Consider the following 21,398-nt stretch of genomic DNA (forward strand, 5'->3'; position numbering starts at 1 on the left):
AAAAGTACAACCGGAAATATTTCGTGAAAAACAATAAATATTGAAAAACTGCTTCACAGATATATAGGTGTTAGAGGGGCTCATGAAATTAGTGGGCACAATACATTCAAATACGTAAGGAAATATGGTTTTCAACATAAACTTAGTTTTTTAAAAAATTGAAACCCCATTTTTTTTAGCTCATTTGAAAATATGAAAAACTTCATTAAGAATGAAGATTGCTGTTTTGATTGTGAACTGTAAATTAGCTGTTTTACTATTCTAAATTTCCGACGTGTTTCACATTACTTGACATGGTTGTAGAAGACACTTGTAATCCAGCTTTCAATTATTATTTTATAATTAAAGAAAAGTAGCATAGGTAACGAAATTGGGCTAAAAATTGCATCAATGGCTTCTTTTTTTTTCTGTAATTCCGAATTCTTAAAATGTCTATATTTTATGTTGTCAAAAGAACAGAATTTCAACGTTATATGTAATCTTTTCTTGAAATTGAAAATTAGTAAGGTGCCAATTGGAGGATAACTTAACAAAAACACATATAACTACTATGGTACGGTCATCAGACTGCTCATCAAAAATAGAATTCAATAAGATTCAACAGACAAAGGCAAGACCTCATGACCTTGACATCCTGTAGCCAACACCTCAACTGAATGATATGGAGAAGGGTTCATTTGTAGTTGGAGGGTGTGAGAAATGAAGTAAAAGATAAATTCAGAGGGGTGTGAGACACTGTAGGTAACGGTTAACATGTGTCCTGATTAACAATGTTTTATTCCAACTCTGGTGCCCTAGAAATGTTACTTTCCTTTTAATTCATGGTTTCTAGCTGCCAAGAAATTATTCTGATAAAAGAAACAATTTTTAAGACAGAAAATGTTTTAGTTTACAAACATAAGATACAATTAAGCTTATATTATGTTTGAATGTGTATTGCGGGGTCTAGTATCCAAGTATTTTGTTTGAATGAGTGTCACTTAATCAATTTTATCATTTCATCACTCATCCTCATCTTCACCATTAGCCAAAAGTGGCAGAAATGGTAAACTAAAATAAAGCAACAAACATCCTAACACCATCTAGTAAACAAGAGGTTCAACGTTGGATTCCCTGAAAGGATGCATGGTGGTTCAGGTGTAACTTTACATTGAAGGTCCAGTATCATTTGCTCTGTGTGTGTGTGTGCGTGGGTGCGTGCGAGCAAGAGAGAGAGAGAGAGAGTCACATTTAATCAAAAAAATTAGGAATTTATGCACTGGTGCTAAATGAGGTATTGATAATGTCTCACCTCTGGAGTACACTGCAAATTCAGTCGTAGCTAGAAAATTATTTGTGTGATTTTATTAAAAACTTGGAGTTTTGGTTTGAGTGTAAATTTGGGAACAATGGAACTTGAATTGATGCCATGAATCTATTTTTTTTCATCATTTTCTATCTCAGAGCTGAGAGGCCACATAGAAACAACAGGAAGTTAGGAAGAGCCTGCCTAAGGATCCCTTACAAGACTGAATGAATCCTGATCTGTAAAAAGATGAGAAATATAACTTTGAGTTGAAACTATGTGCTATTTTTATTTTATGCCTACTTACAAGCTACAGGTGAAATTAATGTATTACAATTATATTATGATATTAACGAACACCAAAGAAAATGGTTAGAAACTTCCACTTTGACCAAACTACAATATTCTGTTTACAACCCTAGGTTACAAATGTAGTAAAGTCTTGTGAACTGTTCCTGATGTGCAGCCTCACAGAGATCGAAACACATTGCCTGTCGTGCATCATAATCCTCAGCTTCCAGTTTGTGAAGTACAGTATGCTTTCTTTCTCAAGGTGTAGTGCAACACTTTCCAGACAGTAGACTGTGGTATCCCAAGTTCACGACTTAAATGGCGGGTGGATGAGCGAGGACTCTGTTCAATGGCATCATGGATATTTTCAACCTTCTCGTTGAATATGGGTGGCTGACCTGTGCATTTCTCATCCACTACATGAATTTCTTTACCAGTAACTGGATATTTCCTCATGCTGGAGCTGGTGTCCTGAACCTTCGTTCGAACATATCTCGAACCTCCCTGTACGCTCTTCTAATGTCAACATTTTGGTACCTGTAAAGAGAAATAAGATCGGTTAACGTTTTCTTACAAATGTCATGGGACTTTATAATCACCCTGTACATATACATATATATACACCAATATTCTCCGTGCCATGGAATTCTTCCTTAACAGCCGACCCTGACCAACATTTCCTGCAGATACGTGGCACAGCTACCTGTTCATGGGCAGGCTGGAACAGGAATTCCTTGACTCCCAACAACTGAAACCATAGAGACATTTTCCTCCTGTGGACACATGGCGAACCCTCCCTCACTACATTCCTAAACCAACTGAACAACCAACTTCACTACTCTCAAATTCACCTGGTTCCACTCCAAAGACATCCACATTGCGGGAGACCACTTGGAAACTTCCATACACATCAAACCGACCAACCACCTCCAGTATCTCCGCTACTCCAGCTCACACCCCTACCATACCAAAAAAGCCATCCCATTTTCGCTAGATCTCAGAGGCCAACGCCTCAACCCATCCCACCAAAAGCCACAATCATGCTGCAATGCCAAGGGTCTCGGGTTCAAAACCTGCTCGGGCTGGGTTGTTTGTGAATGTCCATTCATCAATTTCATCACTCATCCCCATCTTCGCAAATTAGCCAAGAGGCACTAACTAAATCAATCAATCAAAATCATCCTGCCCAAACAACAACCTACGCCTGCACCAAGCCCTAACCAACCGTAGCTACCCCTCCACCCTCATCAACAAACAAATCACTAGAGCCACCTCCCACAACCGCACCAAACAACCTAAAACCAATCCTCCAGCTCTGATCACCCAATACCACCCCCCCATTACAAAAATCAGACATATCCTCCACTCCTTCCTCCCCTTCCTGCACAGTGATCCTGACACTAGGGACATCTTTCAGGATAAACCTAGGGTCGTCTTCCATCACCCCCCCAACCTGAAGAATATCTTGATCCAAAACACTCCCACCCCTTCAACACCCCCCCCCCTCACTCACAGGTGCAAGACCGGCCCCATACTCATCACCTCCCCCACCCTCCAGATCCCCACAGCCGCAGGTGAGTTCACCTTCACCCTAAGGGCACCTGCCACTCATCCAACCTGATTTACACCCTCATCTGCCAAATCTGCGGCAACTTTTACCTGGGCGAAACCTCCACCCCCTTGAACCTAAGGATCAATAATCACCGTTCCTCCACCCAAAACTCTGATTTCACAGTTGCTATAATACCACCTTCAACAACTGTTTCCGTGTTGCCATTATCCATCTTTTACCCCCCACAAAGACACGTCTTTTCGCAGATATATGTGCCTATATATCAGGCATGCGCACCACTATATGCCTCGGACTCAACCTAGCCAACCAAAAACCCATTCCCTTCCCGAAACCACCCACCCACCATGCAGTAAACACTGGTGAAAGTAACTTTGTTTTCTATCTACTGTTTCTGGCAACACTATACAGACACTACAGTCAGCATTCTGTGCCTCTACACTTCGTAACAATGATCTCTTTCTTCTCTGATGACAATGTGACCTGGGTCGTGAAATATCAAGCTGTTTCTTTTTGTGTGGTAAGTGTTTACTGTCTCCTGCTTCATTTGTGTTTATCCGCCCTTCTGGCACCTTTTCTCAACCTATTCCTGTGTACATACACATATATATGTAGGTCTAGTCCCGATTAGCTTTTCTGTGCATAAAATGGACTTAAAACAAAATTTAACATACACACACAAATATATCATAGCATGAGAACCAGAGGAATTTAACTCCAAAAATTCGGTTTTCAATTTTGTTTAAATAACTCCTCTGTTGAAGTCAGATCGACATATCGCCAATTTACTTACTCTTGTTAAGAGTCAGAGATATTCCTAAGAATACATATTTCTTCTCTCCTGTAAATTTGAAAAATTGGAGTTATACCCTGCTGGTTCTCATATGACAATACATTTGTTTATCAAGTTATTTGTCTATTTAGCAAACTACAAGCATCTTCATGAATTATTAACACTGTGACATTTGCTTACTTCCTTTCAAATTAATTTCGAGCAGATTTGTATTCCCTCAAGGAAATACTTTTTGGGGTCACGAAATGACTTTCTTTTAGCTCCTTTAACAATCTATTGAGTCTTTTGTTTCCATAGTATTAGTTAACAATTATCACACTGTTTGTTTTTTTTTTTACAGTCTCAACAATGCTATTTTCTTATTTTGTTCTAATATTACATCAAAAGGAATTATGATAAATGATTTATGCATTTATTTGCTTTCAGTATTTCTAGCAAAAAAAAATGTTGGACTTTTCTGAAAAGCTGACTCCATCATTGGTGAAGCAGTTCCAGGAGGATGGTGCGGTGTGCCTGAGGGGAGTGTTCTCACAGCATTGGTTGGAGGTGGTTAAGAAAGGAATCAAAAAGAATGTTCAAGATTACAGTGCTTATGCGGAATGGCTCAAGGTCAGTTTTTCATGTAATGTGACTCCAATTTGTAACTAATGTAGAAGTTTTCTTCCTTAGCCACAGAAGAGGAATATGTTATGTCAATCCTCTTTCCCTTTCTAGCCAAGTTTTTGTTAGGGACACTTTAAAAAAATGGAGAAGTTGAGTGATTGACACTCATGCCTTCGATGAGACTGGTCACATTTTTGTCTTTGGTGGAAACTTTATAATCCTTAAAAGAATGTTGCGCATGGGATTACTTTAGTACAGAAATGTATCAGATTAGAGAAGCCTGTGTTTGATGCATAATTCATACATGCATGCATACAAAAGAATTTAAGCTGGAAATGTCTATTGGTTCCAATTGAAATTTCAATTGGAATGAATTGGTTTCTATTGAATACCCAATATAGTTATTGGAATGAATTTGTTTCAATCGTAATCTCAACTGAAACCAATTGAAAAGTACAGCACAATTCAATTGGTGAATTCTATGCAATTGTAAGTTTGTTAGAGTCAGTGTTATAAATTGATTTATTTACTAAAAGCACAGGTAGTCTTTTCTGTGATTTAGAAGTTCATTGGAAAAACAACACATTTGAACTGAATTTCTTCTGAATTCTAATGCATACTACTGATGCATTATCTTAATGAATACGTAAAAATAACTCCAACTCAATCTTAAAGCAGCTAGTAGTTGGAATAAATGTTCGTGCTAGTTCTTGTTTTTTTTTCAATATGGAATTTCCCTGGTTATTCTTATGTCTGTGTAAAGCAATTCGAAAAATGAGCAATCCTTGACTGTTTTGTTCGTTTATCACTTTTTTAAGTGTTGTAGGTCAGATTCTTTGTTTAACCTTTTTTTTTTCACATGTACTACATAGGAAGAACTCAATTTATGACTGAAACAGCATGTTTTTCTATTTGATTTGAATGGGTTGGTGCTGTCCCTTTCAAGATGGATCAGACACACTCCCTGTTTCCTTGAATTTTTCAAACCAGAACTTTGTTCTTGACATCAGATGGTGTCCTTCTATACTTGGTGTGAAAGTTCCTTTGAACAGTTTTTGTCAAATACGGTATGTCTAGTGAGATGATAGCCCATACTGCTCTTTTTCCGGATGAACACATTTTTAATTTCATGGACACAGTTCCTGTTTCACTAATACAACATCAAGCTTGTAATCAGAGGGGGAATTGTTTTTCTGTATTTTGTAATTTGTTATTTTTTATATTACAGGCCAGTGAAAAAGGAGGAGCATATTTTAATGACTACTGCAATTGGAGGAAGATTCCAGAGTTTGAAGGCTTTGTAATGAATTCCCCAGCAGCAGAAATAGTTGGTACTTTAATGGACTCCAAGGTAATATGTACGAGCACTTTTTTTAAAATTTAAATTTTAACAAAATATGCATTTTATTTAAAATTGTTGAAATATTATTAATTTATGTTGACTGCAAAGTGTGGAAAATTCATATATTAACATGAACATAATTACGAGGCGCATGTCAAAAGAAAGGACCGATATTTTTTAAAAAACAAGAAAATGATAGGAGAAGAAATTTATTGTGATTGATAAACAAGTACATAACCTTGGCAATTTTTTGACGTAGTCACCATTAACCTCCAGACATTTCTGATAGCGTCGCACAAGCTTCCGTATACCCTTTGCGTAAAAATCTGGCGCCTGAGAGTGCAGCCAGTCCAGAACTGGTGTCTTGAGCACGTCACTGTCGTTGAAACGCTTCGATGCAAGCCACTTTTTCAGGTGAAGAAAAAGAAAGAAATCGCTGGTGGCAAGGTCAGGGCTGTAAGGGCGATCATTGAATATATATTTATATATGTCTGTGTGTGTAATTCTTGATCTCATGTTGACAAACTCTCATACGAGGGCCTACAGGGTGATTCAAAATCTGTTAACAACCCCTGTAAAAGTAAAGAAGTTAGGCTTGGTACAATTGGTCATGATAGGAACAGGTTAGGCTTAGGGGGAACCACATTGGTGTGTTCCAAGTGGACGTCCACCATATTAGTGGCCGCCATATTGAATTCAACTCAATTTTTTTAAATGGGAAGGGGGTGATTTGCATAAGCGCAGATTTCTTAAGAGATTTGGGGGGGGGGGGATAAAGCTAAGTAAAGCATAAATACTGGTTTCTTTCTGTTTGCGGGAAGAGGCAAATTTTTTTTTCCTTAAGGAGGAACCTAATACACTTGAATTAACCTTTGAAAAATAGTAATTGCAATAACTGTCTTTGACAACAAAACATATATATCAGGGTGCATCAAACTTTATTAGCTGGACCAAAAATTCACTGCACTACTGTGATTATGTAATTATACAACATAACACTTTACATATAACTTTTGACTGAGAATTTTTTATCATATTTTGTTTATAATACTTATTCTTACATGCTTTATAGGAGTTTAATATCTTCACACATATTTACATAGAAAAGAAAGGCCCAAGATAAAATTTTCATTTGGGCAAGCAATATTTGTCATTTCCGAAGGGAAACAAAAAAGCCCATTTTGCAATGGACTGGCTCATTCAAGAGCATGAAGAGGGGTGTAAGGGGTATCTTCCACATAGGCACCCAAAAGTCAACCTCACTTCCACATAGTACACCCTGGACTGCATTTTGCAGACAAGTGAGGCTCTGGCGACTGCCACTATGGCCAGTATAATTTTGTTTGTTTTGTTCTTTTTTTTTTTCCTTGTGTGTGCTGAGTGCCCATTTACAGCCTCAGCTTTTAAAAGTCAGAATATTTTAGTAACACGACACTGCAATTATGGTATTTTCATTATGGTAAGGAGCTGGACCCCATATAACGTGATGTGTGCAAAATAGTGTTGATGTACCCAAAATTTTAAATTCAAATTAAATTAAAAAAAAGAGCATGAAGACTACAGTATTCCGATGCTGCTTCCTCTATTCTCTCACATATTCATTCATAATATGCCATGCGTTTTCCTTAATTCATTGTCAGTTTGAAAAAGGAAAAACTGAAATAGTAAATGCACAAGCACAAGAAAGACACTCAAACTAAGTGATAGTCCCACATTATTGATTCTGCCCATTTCAGAGCAGAATCCTGCGTAAATTCTCACCTGTTGTGTGCGAAGTTTCTGTGTGCAAAAGTTATGTAATATGTTGGGAGATATGCATTGGGCCCCTTATAGGGAGGGTCAAACGAAAATTGGATGGGCCCGGCCCCTCTGCCCCTCTCTCCCGGTTTCGGCACCGTTGGTGTTGTGATATATAGGATGACACTATTTTTTCACACCTGTAGAATGATACATTTGTTACAATCATGCAGTCAAAACTCTTTCCTGATTAAAGATAGGTTGAAGAAACCTTCACCACAGCATTTCTCGTGAAATTGTAGTCTGATTTGATCTAACGCCGGAATTTTTCCGGCTTTGTCCCCACAAAAGCTGATCCATGGTCCACCCAGCATCAAATCAAATGGCACCCTTTAGGGGGGGGTGTAAATGTGGCCAGATCATGGTGCTGATCACATCACTTCCAAGATGTCCGGCATCAAAAATATGTGAAGCCCTTCCCCCACATATCCTAAATGTGCCTTCATGGCATGGTGCTACATGCAAAGGGAACTTTAACTTTACTTTTACCTGTGTATATTGTAGGGATGGGACCGATTAATCGGTACTCTATCGATATCGGCCAATATAGGCATATCAGTATATCGATTTATCGGTAAAATTACCGATTATTGTACCGATCCAATATATCGATACATATCTGATAATTTAGTGCAATAATCTGCCATTTTGTTGTAATTTTTATGGATAATCTGCATGCCCTACTTTCTAAAAACATAAATGTCTTAATATGCAATTTCTTTTGCACAGGGGTCACCTTGGAACACAGATCCATAGGTAGCCATTCATAGACATACATAAATAGATTCAAATTTAGTGAATGGATCCTTTAGAGTTGCACATCAAGATATTCAGATACCAGCATACTCCAATAAAATGGCCTTCCCTATGACATACTGTTAACGTCGTAACCTTGTAATCGAGGGGTCCTGGGTTTGATACCCGGTTGAGGCACATAGTGATTCGGATTCCACTTAAATCTGTATGTTCAGTCCCGATTAGCCTTTCTGTGCATAAAGTGGACTTAAAACAACAAATGAAATCCATCAATCCAATAAAATAGAAGCTAAATAATATTAACAGAAATGAGGCCCTTATAAACTGTTATACTTTGAATTCCATTGCATTTTTCAAATGGTCGCAAACTATAGCAGACATAGCGAAAAGATATTGTTAGCATTTATACAGGTATAACCCTTTTCATTTCAAGATTTATGGAATCATGAAAATTCAAGAAACCTCCTGGTATATTTTATATTTAATGAGTGACTCCCTGGAAAAATTGCTATATACCAAGAAAAGCACATATGATATTTATCTTGTTTACTCAAATGGTAGGAATATGATATTCCACAATGACAGACAAATTTTTACATAATAAGTTTGTATAAATTCCTCTATTGTTGAATCCACTTACCTTACACAAATCATGTATATCCAATGGCTTTCTAAACTTAATACCAGTGGTTTGCATATCTCAATTCTTTCAGTGAGATATATGGCATTGCCCATACTCAAATCCAGCATTTCACGTCACTTCTTTAGAAAATTTCTTCACCTAAAAATATTTTTGCGATATTATATTAAAAAGTAAGTTCTATAATCATTACTTTTTTCATTCGTGAAGGATGTGCAGTAAACTTAATAATCAAGAGGGGAAAATAATAATTGCATTATTGTCTTCACTGCAGACTTAAATCCAGTACAAATATTTTAATGGACTGTGATTTTGTAAAACATATACTGTACTTCAAATATTACACTTTACTGCATAACTAGACAATTTAAATTGACTTCGATTATAATAATTTGCTATAAACATTAACATATAATATTTCATGTTCAAGTAGATCACTTCTATTACACTGGTAAAATCACACGTTTTATTGCTAATGAAGGGGCCTCCCGAATGGCGCAGTGGTAGCATCGCCGCCTTGTAATCAAGGGGTCCCGGGTTCGATACCCAGTTGAGGTACATGGTGGTATGGATTACATTATGGAAGAAAGGTGTCTCATTGACTGCAATACAAAACCAACCATACAAGGGGCATTTAGCTCTCCGCCCACACCGCAAGGTCTGTGATCCCTTTGCGCCACCACTGAGGAGAAGAATAAAAAACTTTGTTTTCTTTCTCCAACATCAGGGGGTTTCTGCAATTGATGTCCATTCTGCCACTCAATGGCTTAGGGTTAATTAATGTTATGGAAATAGGAGAATCCACTTCACAGCAGAATCGTTGCTAGATTTTTGGGGCAAAAAATTGCCTGAAGTACTTTTAAAATGTATTGTTATTTGTCCAAAACACTCAAGAAATTAAGTACTGTACATTATTATTTACGAAATTCTGTCAATCGGAATTTGTTTTACTACAGCTTTTCTTCTTTTCCACTGGTAATTGTCTTGAACATAAATACACAGTGGTGCGACCGTACAACAGACAACTTTCACAGCGTGCAGAGGACATCGCGGCCAAAAATTTCGATGCTACGAGCCGTTGAAAGTGGCATTTTCTTTCCCACATGTATGCAACCCCATTTAATAGCTTCTTGGTTGCTACTGGCATTTGTTTTTACTGTCGAATAATATTCTAAGAGCGAAAATACGCCATGGAATCAATATTATGCCAGCAGACACACTACCAGGGTGAAGTCACTTTGCCGTTCCCTTCAGATAATTTATTTACAGGGTGTCCAGCGACATTCTCTTTCAGGTGAAAGTACAGTTGACAAGGGAAAGCCACCTGCTAGATTGTTCCAGAACTACTTTCTAATAGTCTGGAGGGGAGTATTTTTGTGTATATATATCATCCTTTGTGTACCTGGTTACATTTGTACTTGGTACAGAGTCTGAAGACGACCTTGCTAGAAGGTTGAAACGTTACGTTTAGTTATGTTTTATAATAAAATAAATTTCTGCCTTGGTCAGCATATTTAGTCTTGATACTATGAATGATGGCTGGTAATTTGAAAGTACACAGTCGAAGTACTGCCATAACTTGATGTTGTTGTAATTGTTGATGAATAAATTCACTGGTACTGTATACCTACTTTTGGGCCACCCTGTATAACGTAATTTAAATCTGAGGTTCAACTTTGCATACTAATTGCAAGATATTTCATGTGAAGTTAAGGAAAATTTCATAAATATCGACTTAATTGTTTCTTTCCAGAGTGTGTCATTTTATCATGATCATGTTTTAATTAAAGAACCTGGAGCCCAAAAGGTCACACCATGGCATCAGGATCAACCATATTATCCAATAGATGGATTTAAGGTGAGTGTTTTGAACAGTGTATGCCATTCTCTTTTTTTTCACAATTGACTCGTACATTCACAGCACAGCATATTTTCCTCATATACCACTTCCTTTCAAATTTCTCACATTTCAATCACACTCAACAAATTTGTAGAAACAGTGAATTTCAGTGCATGCCATAAAGGAACAGAGTTTCATATAATTTTAGTTGTTATCTGGACATGTCCTTCTTTTTAGGTGTCTGTCCTGCACCCAGGCAGTTTTTTTGGGAGGGGGATCAGTAAATGCCCTGCTTTTTTGGAAAGAGTGCAGAATCATAGCAAATGTGCTGCATAGAGAATGCTTCCACACAAAAACACCATCATTTAAGGCATGTCACTTGGGGTGTGTTAAGTATTCCTAGCATCTGGGAGCTGAACACACCACTTTGCCGACTGATTAATTAGTATTATTCTAACTTGTTACTTCGCCCTCAGACTGCTATGAGATTGCATGTAGTCTGTCCAGTTTCTTTTCCATCGATTGATTGATTTGGTTTATTTAGCAACAGGTTGAATCTCGCCCTAAAATAAATAAAATTCGAATATTACTTTGCTTTTCTGCTACTTTTGGTTAACCGCGAAGATGAGGATGCGCAATGATATGATTTTGATGAAGTGACACAAAGAACACCCATGGATTCGAACCTTGAATGCCTGGCATCATAGCATGCTGTGCTAACCACTCTGACCCTGAGGTCGGCCAGTTTCTTTTCAAGTCATATATATGTGATATAGAAGCGGTAGTGAAAGTTTCAATTATTACGTACTGTTTACTTTTATGAAATATCAAAGCGAAAGTGTAAATTCAACAATGATCTCGCAAGAAAATATCCAGCTTTTAAAGGATGGAAGAAACAAATATGAGCTAAAGTGTAAGATGGCAACACTTTTCCCTGTTGAATGAGTGCTAGAAATGTTCGGGGAATTAGAATAATATTTCTTGTCCAAATCTAAACTACCTAAAATTTAAATTATTTTTTTTTTGGAAATAAGTTATGCGAAGCTTACTTGTTACATTTGCATTTACTTGTGGGGATATTTCAAATTATAGATATTCTTACTTATTATTGTCAAGTGTTAAAGAATAGATTAGGAGATTGCTTTCTTTGCTGAAAGGTAAGAGGAAATTATTGAAAAAGATCATCTGTGAAGTATCTGTGAACAAAGTGTTGGTAAGACTATTTACATTGATTAAATTATGAGTAATGGCAAATTTGTTGCCATTTTTTTCGGTGTCCTTTTTTTTCTTCCATGATTTTGTCGTCCTCTTTTTTGAATTTGTGTGTCTGGTCACCCTACCATTGCTGGTTATACCCAAGGTCTCACAAAGCAAACTGGTAATGCCAACAACAGTGAATGCAAGGTTCCTTCAAAGAATTCTGGAAAAGCTATTGCTTTGACAAGAAGCATCATGATGTAATGCATTACTGATTTTTCTAATTTACTATTATTATTTTTTATGACTTACAGTGCATAAATAAAAGTGTATGTGGTCCTACCCGTTGGTGTAGTGGTAATGCTATTGCATTGTAATCAAGGGTTCCTAGGTTCAATACCCGGTGGAGGAACATAGTAGGTTCGGTTTCCACTTTAAACTGTAGGTCTATCTAAACATTAGCCTATCTGTGCATAAAGTGGACTTAAAAAGTCAAACTCAAAAGCATGTTCTCTGGTAAAATTTATAATTTTTATACTCATTTTCAGAATTTAATTGTATTTTGAAACTACTCTATTAAAGCTGATTGCATTTATCCATGATTTTTAACAACATCAAAAGACCACGAGTCAAATATATATTTTCACAAAGCAATAACTTCTTATGAAACCGACATAATCTTAAGTAATTTATAGTATACTAAAGTAATAACTTAAAAAAAAAAGGTAAAGTGCTCCCCTGTGCATAGCACTACGCCATGAAGGCGTATAGGGGTGTGGGTGTAATGCCCCACACTTTCTTGATCCGGTCGTGAGTGGGGGTGATGTGATCAGCATCATGCCCCTGACTGCCTTTACCCCCCAGGGTTTCCCCCAGGTACCCATGTTATTCGACGTTGGGTGGGCGCCGGGGCCGCTTCCATCGTTAGAAAAGTTCCCGAATTTGAACCGGCCGGGGATCGAACCCGGGACCTTTAGCATGGTAGTCAGATGCGTTACCGACTGAGCCACCGTGGCCACTAATAGTAGTAATAACTACTATTGCTAATTCTACCGGGTGTTTCATAAATACTTAAGAGGTAACAAATATTTATTGCAAGTAAAGTATTTAACTTAATGTTAATGAAACCAGTCCAGAATGAACGAGGAAATTCTTTATTCAGTTTAACAGTTTATTCGTACACCTACAAATGTTCAATGTAGGCGCACACAGACACGATGTATCTAGTTCTCGCCACACACTCATCAACATGGGCCTGTCGATAGTGTCTATCGCTGCGATGACGTGCTTCCTTAGGGCTGCGATATTGCACGGCATTGTGGGACGAATAGCCTGTATTTGATGAAACCCCAAAAAGAAGTTGCATTGTGTAATTTCTGGTGACCTTCGAGACCAAAACATTGCAGAAAACACTGTAAGTGATGTGGGTGATTTGAGTGTCGCCTGACGGCAGGGATATGAGCTCTCGGCTTAACAGAGCATACACATTCCTCAATCGTGGACTGGTTTCATTAACAAAAGTTCAATAGTTTACTTGCAATATTTTTTTGTAATCCCTCACTTATTTATGAAACACCCGGTATATTAATATGATACTAACAAAAAGAAAACAGGAAACATTAGAAGACTGAATCCACTTAATTTAACATGTTACAAACATTTAAAGATGTACATTTTTTAAGCCAGAGATCTTTCATTTAATTAGATAATATATGGAGTGTGTAAAAAAAATACAATGGATATGTAAACAGTGTGAAGCATACTGTAAAAAGCAGCTGCAGTCACCTCTCAACAAAATTTCTGAACATGTCACTAATTTAATTGCCTTACTTTATTGTAACTATTAATTGCCTTCAATTAATATCACATCACAATTATGGCTGTAGAGTGAAATAACTAAATTACATACAACATACGAGGGCTATTTTTTTCAACCTCCAATAGGGCATGAAATCAAAACCACAATGAATAGCAAAATGGGTTTATTGACAAAAGTTACGTACTCGTATAATCTACTTTTCAACATAGTCACCAAGAAGATTCAGACATTTATCGTACTAATGCACCAGCTTTCGAATATACTACAAAAAAAGGTGCTGCCTGTCTGTTGAGTCAGGTCTACATGGTGTACTGAACCTCCTCATTGGTGTGGAAGCGCCGTCCTCCCAGCCACTTCTTCATCACCGGGAAAAGGTGGAATTCACTCGGTGCCAGGTCTGGGATGTAGGGAAAGTCTTTGAACAGTTTCGAAATCATGAACCGATGTCTCATCCTAACCACTTGATCCACACGCTGCACGAGTTCATCTGAGCTTGCTTCAGACTTCCGTCCCTGACCACCTTCGTCATGAACGTCCGTTCGGCCATTTTGAAAATTTCCGGACCTTTTGCAAACCACGCTGTCACTCGGAAAGTTTTCACCGTATGCACGGCTCATTCGACGGTGAATTTCCCCTGTATTGTGCCCCTCTGCCTGTAGAAATCGTATCACACTATGCACCTCGCACTTGGCTGGAGAGTCTATTGTAGCAGACATATCTATGTGCTGTCGCTCAGCTTTAACTGAAGCATTGGCCTTGGCAGTGGTGGTGGTAGTAACAGGGGGGATGCCAATCACGCTTCGTGATGCCCTGCTTCACGGGCCACCTAGCGGTGCAATTGGAGGTTGAAAAAAAAATAACCCTCGTACATATATATATATATGTTCCTCATACATGATGGCACTTACATGAGTTTTCCACAATATGAATGTAAATAACATCATTGTGCAACTTAAGTTGAAAGATACAGACTCCTTAACGAAATGTAATAACTATCCAATTTCCATGTAAATTTATAATAATGAATAACCTTCAGTGTGAACAATAATTGATGAAATATAAGATCACTTGATTCACTCCTCTTGGTCTTCTGCTAGGTATGTTCCATATGGCTGCCAGTGGATTCTGTCTCTCTTGACACAACTCTAAGGTTTGTACAAGGTTCCCATAGATGGGGGAGATGGTTCATTCCACGAAAATTTGCAACGTCCAAGAATTACATCCACAACCATGAAGATTCAAGTTTATGGAAACACAAATATGAAGATGTGTCTGATGCAGAAATTGAATCTGGGAAATACAAAATACTTGAATGGGCTCTGGAGGTAAGTTGGTTTAGTTTGTAGTGTGTGGAATAATTGTCTGTTTCATACTTCAACCAATATAGAGGCGATTATTAGAGAAGAGACAAAGGCATATCATTTTGAAGATTGAAAAAGTCATAAAAGGACATGGTAGCAAAAAGAAATAATAGAAATGAATAATGGTTTGGCGAGGAATGTCAGTAGGCGATAAAAGAGAAAAATAAAGGAAGATAAAAAATTAAGGCTGAGCCGATACCACTTTGAACTGATACTCTTACAGATTCCCACCGATACTTGAAAATTGCAATAGTTAAAATTTGTTCAAAATATTGACCAATATTTGTGTGTAAATATTCTTCTCCAATTATATGAATCAATTAATCAAGAAATTTGCTTTATAATATTCAAGAATTAAATCACAATATTAAAGTAGATGTTATGTAATTAATCACAAAGTACAGTTGTTTGTGCGAAATTGTTAAAAAATAATATATGTTACATCTGCACTTCCCTCTTACTTATTTGATACATCCACATAATTTTGAAAATTTATTTTGGCTACTCCATGAAAGAATCTTGCACCAGCAATAAAATATGTAACCTAATGGGATTTCCATTTATTTTCAGCCTGGCGACTGTCTAGTGTTCCATATGCTTATGCTTCATGGAGCCCATGGAAATCCCACAAAAATTCATCGCAGAGTTCTGTCCACCAGGTGGCTAGGTAAGTGGAAGTGTAGGGTGCAGAATTCAATACTTTCATTTCAAAATATATTTTCTCCTGCAATTTTAGAAACAGGATATTACTTGAGTTTTACTTTCTGATTTCATTAATAGGGTACTAATAAAAATTAAAAAAGGAAGTACCCAAATGCATTTGTCATGTACAGGGGCAAAGAATTTAGCAAAAATGTGTTTTATACAGTATATTTTGATAGACTTGTATCTCCATACAACACAAATCTTCAAGGGATATGACAATGTCCAGATTGGATACATGAATGTTCTGGATATCCAATACCGAGCTACAACTTGTCCAAAACTGGATATCTGCATTCGTGACCTAGAGGTCGCTTTTTGAAATCCCAACTGGTAATTTGTATTTGCACCTGTTGATATACAGGGTGTCTCATCTAACATTCCAACCTGAAATATTTCGAGAACAACAACAAATATTGAAAAACTGCTTTCGCAGATATTTAGGTATGACAGAGGCTCATGAAATTAATGGACACAATACGTTCAACTACGTAAGGAAATACGATTTTCAACACAAAGCTAGTTTTCTTTTAATGGAAACCCCATTTTATTTTCAGCTCATTTGAAAGTATGGTAAAAATCATTAAGAATTTTGTTTGTTACATTGTAATACGTCAAGTAGTTCTCAAGTAAATGTAACCTGAAGTTGAGCGTGAAGGCACATCCCTCACTATGCCGGTCGGCAGAGCCGAGCGCAAATGTCGTCATGCATACAGCCTGCACGCATGTGCTGCATTTTTCCTACACTCGCCATAGATAAATATCATCCTGGCCTTTTCAGAGTCTGAAAATATCATTTTCTCAGCAACAGTTCTGACTTACGTATACTATCACAAACGTCTGGTTAATCAGTGTACTTTGTTACGCCCTTGCTTTATTTGATAAATCAATTTGAAGGAAAAATGTATAAGCTGAAAAGTTTCAAAGTTTCATGACCAAACGAGAAGAGTTGATTGTTCCAATGTACTAAAAATTATGACGTAAATAAATAAACGCCAATTAAAAATTAGAAAGATGTTAATGTACTCACATTTATGTATGTAACTGATGGCGGAATGTTTAAAATTTATACTTTTTAATAAACCCTTATTTGATCAACTCCAAAAGATGTATCGGAACCTTTTAGATAATTTGTCAGAGTTTACTTATGTACAACCTGCAGTTGTTGGAACGTAACAACTTTCCTAAGCACAACGCATAGTATGCAGAAGAGTAACATGTTTGTTACGACACACGAATCAACTTGTGAGAATGTTTGTTTCAAGCGTCAACTTCAGGTTACATTTACTTGAGAACCACTTAACGTATTACAATGTAACAAACGCCATTCTTAATGATTTTTCCGTACTTTAAAAAAAAACTAAGTTTGTGTCCACTAATTTCATGAGCCTCTGTCATACCTATATACAGTATGTAACATTGTTATTCGTACACATAGAATTTCCGAGGAAAAAATGTCATATCTACTAGTAAATATAATCATTTTCATATGTACATGGAAAGTAATGTTAATGAAGGTTTCACCAACAAATGTCAATAAAAATGTATGTTCAAAGTGCATAAACAGAGCATTTAATTTGTGAGAAAAGAGAAAAATACCCTGTTTCATGCAACATTGTTATTCGTACAGGCAAGAGTTTTAATCTTCCTCGCATACAGCGCCACCGCTTTTTAGGCGATTTCGTGCAGTTTGCAACTTCGTAACAAGTTTGAACATGCAGGTGCGCTCCCCGTCAAGCGGAATGCTGGCGCAGGTATTGTTGTAGGCCTATCGTCTATCTATCAGTGTGTTCAAAATGGCAAGGTGAAGGAATTTAGTTCCGATCTGAAGGATGTTATTATAAATTTGGCTCTTAGAGGTTATTCGTTAAGAAAAATTGGATAAACAGTCAATAAATCACACTCCACAGTTCAATACATAGTAAACAAATTTAGAGAGGAAGGTTCAACACAGAATGTGCCAAAAAAAGCAAAAGAGAGACGGTTGAATAAACGTGATGAACGCTTAACTTTAAAAAGAGTGTGAGAAAACCCCCGACTAAGTGTTCCTCAGTTACGACCGTTAGTAAACAATGTTGCTGGCAAGATGATGTCCGATCAAACTGTCCGACGTCCCTTGCGGAAGCATGGATATCATGGCAGAATACCACGAAAGAGGCCGTATGTAAATAAGGTGAATCGCAGGAATAGACTTTCATTCGCGAAAGAGCACATCCACAAGGGCCAGGAATTTTGGGATAGTGTCATATGGTCAGACGAGTACAAGATTAATATATACGGGTCAGATGGGATAAATAGGGTCTGGAGAAAATCAAATAAAGACAGTGATCACATTAACACAGTTCTAACAGTTAAACATGGTGGTGGGTCATTAATGATTTGGGGCTGTATGTCGTCCAAAGGTGTTGGTACCATCCAGTTTATTGATGGTATCATGGATGCATATGATATTGAAGAACAATGTAAAGCTGAGTGCCCAAAAAATGGACATGCCGCCTATCTACAGATTCCAACAAGACAATGACAGTAAGCATAAGGCGTGAGTTAACATGAATTGGCTAATATGAAATGTGCCCAAACTACTACAAACACCAGCTCAAAGTCCAGACTTAAATCCCATTGAGCATTTATGGGCAATTTTAAAGAGGCGGGTCCATAAAGCAGTCGTCAAGTCCAAACAAGAGTTGAAAACTGTTGTGCAAGCAGAGTGGAATAAAATAAGCTCTGAAACATGTCAGAAACTGGTTAATTCTATGAAGAACAGGTGTCAAGCAGTAATTAAAGCCAAAGGATACGCATCAAAGTATTAGAACTGTCAGTCAATTTGCTCTGAATATATACTTTTTTCTTTTATATTATTAAGTGTATGAATAGAAAAGTTGTACAAAAAATGGCATGTTTCTCTTTAAGTTTCATTTAATTTATTATTGTCATTGGTTATACACAATTTGGGTAAGATTTTATGTTCCTAATGATATTAGTTATTGAATTGTAAAGAAACAATTTCAAAAGAGTGTATTTCCTTTCAGATATTAAAGCATTTTCTTTGAAAATCCGTGTGTACGAATAAGAATGTTACATACTGTATCTGCGAAAGCAGTTTTTCAATATTTGTTGTTGTTCACGAAATATTTCAGGTCGCAATGTTAGATGAGACACCCTGTATATGTGTTACATGCAGTGACATAGTGAAATCATGCATGACCTTAATGTTGGCTATCCAAATTATTCCATGCATAATATGAATAGTTTTTGGGAGCAAAAAATTGTGGAAAAGTATGCATGATACATGAGTAAATATGGTACCAAAGCTACAAAGGTAAATTTTATTGGACTATGTTCCAAATAATCAATAGCTAAATGCATCATAAATACGTGAAGCTGCTTCTGTGTGTGTGTGTCACTGCCAATGTCATGTTTTAGTTCCCTTAGTTGACAGCAATTTCAGGAAGTTGTTCATGCAAGACTAAGAAATAGGTAGCTTTTCTCGTTTGAAATAATTATAAAATAAAGTACTACAAAAGTCAGGAACCATAGTGTTATTCACTTCAGCTTATATTGTCTAAATGATATGCTCAATATGTTGACACTCTTCAGCAAGGCACATGTTCAGATGATGCTCCAAGTTCTTCAGGATGCTGAGGATTGTGGCAGGCGGTATTCCATTATCATCCCTTGCAGATTGTGTAGATCGCGAATCTGTGTGGAATATACCATTGTCTTCAGGTGACCCCATAGGTCAAGGGACCTTGCGGGCCACTCAACGGGACGTCCCCAACCTATCCACCTCCCCAGAAACTGGTTTTCACCATCTCAGCACCTCAAGCACATTAGTCACACATTAATCTTATGGTTCGTGACTTTTGACTCCCCCTGTATGTTCTTTTTTAGAAGAAATGAACAAACATAAGTATGTACGTTTTGACATTGTATCTTTCTTCTCTTTTTTTGATAGGTTAGATATATCCCATCACGGTTAGCTTCCCTTGCTTTATTTATTCTACTATAAGGATGCATCTTGCTTCCTACCGAAAGTTGAAACTTTTCTTCCACGACTTAATTTGTTATTCAATTTTAAAAATCGTGTAAATTTAGCATTTTCGCTGAATTTCAAATCAAGAATCAAACTTTTCCCATATTATCCTCAAGAATACAAGATCTTGCATTTGATAAAATAGAGTTCCCTTATGTTAAATGTCAAATGTTAAAAGTAAATGATCAGAGGTTTAACACAGAAAGAATTAACAAGAGCGTAAAAGGTTCGCAATTTCAGTCATCTTAGTGAATATACATACTGTGCTAGTGATGCTAGGGCTAATTTTCATAATTTGTTTCATTTTACTATCAGCAACACCTTAATTAGGAGTTATGATGTATAAATTATAATAACTATGATTTGTCTTCCAGGTGATGATGCTGCAATGGCAATGAGGCCATGGGAAGTGTCGCCCCCAACATATGGTGGGCTGAAACCTGGAGAACCTGCAATATCAGAAGAATTTCCTCTGGTGTGGCAGAAAAACTGAAACAACTCCTAACAAAAACTGAAGCAACTACTAACAAATGCAAATCATTAAGTGATTTTATCATGGTTTACTCAGTGTAATTGTGCATTCAGTAGAATTCATATTAACATTGTAGCAACAGGAAATTGTATAATTATGGAACGGATACAGGAAGTCCTTGAATGTATTCTTTCTGATATTAACATGGATTTTACCTGACACTTGATTCTGTGCATTTGCAGTGGTGCTAAAGTTCATGGTTCACCTGATAGATTTTCAACATACCTATTACATTTAGTACTATTGTAAATGATTCCATGATTTTGTAAACAATGTTTAAATATGTGAAATGTTAATGAGCTGATTGGGATGGGAACATCTCAATCTGATGATTTCCAGCTTGTTACCTTAGAAGCTGAAATATATATATATATATATGAGACAGCACCCACTCTATTGCTACTTTCTATTCTCTTTCAAAGTTGTAATTGAAGGCATTTGTTTATAACTGTAATGGAGTTAGTAACTTTACTTACTTTCTGAAGTCAGTGTTTTTAAGTCCACTTTATGCAGACTCTCTACACATTAACTCCTCAAGTGGGTAATTTGCACATCCAAATCTTTTCTGTAGTAGATAATTTTAAAAATTGCAAGCCTTTACCACTCTCCAAAAGTGCATCTTCTACACTCAAAGAATTCAGATAACTCCTTTTGCTGCTTAGAGCTATCGTAGAAAAATACAAGCAAAAACTAGAATGAATAAATCGCCACTGATTAGCTACAAAGAAGAAAGCAAATGTTCTAGGTTTGAATTTCAGCCTGTTTTTTTTTTTTGTACATCAATTTCATCATATCACTGATCCTCATAGTTCCAATTATCCCAAATTTAAAATAACC

The 21,398-nt window shown here is 36.8% G+C and overlaps 1 protein-coding gene across 6 annotated transcripts in view; it reads left to right on the forward strand.

Annotated features, from left to right (window-relative positions):
- The window catches only part of LOC145998631 (putative phytanoyl-CoA dioxygenase), a 145,226-nt gene extending 124,301 nt beyond the window's left edge, over window positions 1–20,925 (forward strand). For all 6 annotated transcript variants that reach the window (XM_083135097.1, XM_083135094.1, XM_083135096.1 and 3 more), the window contains 6 exons: window positions 4,366–4,548; window positions 5,771–5,893; window positions 10,831–10,935; window positions 15,031–15,258; window positions 15,865–15,961; window positions 20,404–20,925. In XM_083135097.1, coding sequence (XP_082991223.1) covers window positions 4,384–4,548; window positions 5,771–5,893; window positions 10,831–10,935; window positions 15,031–15,258; window positions 15,865–15,961; window positions 20,404–20,522 — 837 coding nt within the window. In that variant the 5' untranslated portion in view covers window positions 4,366–4,383 and the 3' untranslated portion in view covers window positions 20,523–20,925. The remainder of the gene's footprint in view (window positions 1–4,365; window positions 4,549–5,770; window positions 5,894–10,830; window positions 10,936–15,030; window positions 15,259–15,864; window positions 15,962–20,403) is intronic.
- Window positions 20,926–21,398: the final 473 nt, after the last annotated feature.

The sequence above is a fragment of the Lepisma saccharinum genome, chromosome 14 (genome assembly GCF_977018435.1).
Source record: "Lepisma saccharinum chromosome 14, izLepSacc3.1, whole genome shotgun sequence".
NCBI lineage: Eukaryota > Metazoa > Arthropoda > Insecta > Zygentoma > Lepismatidae > Lepisma > Lepisma saccharinum.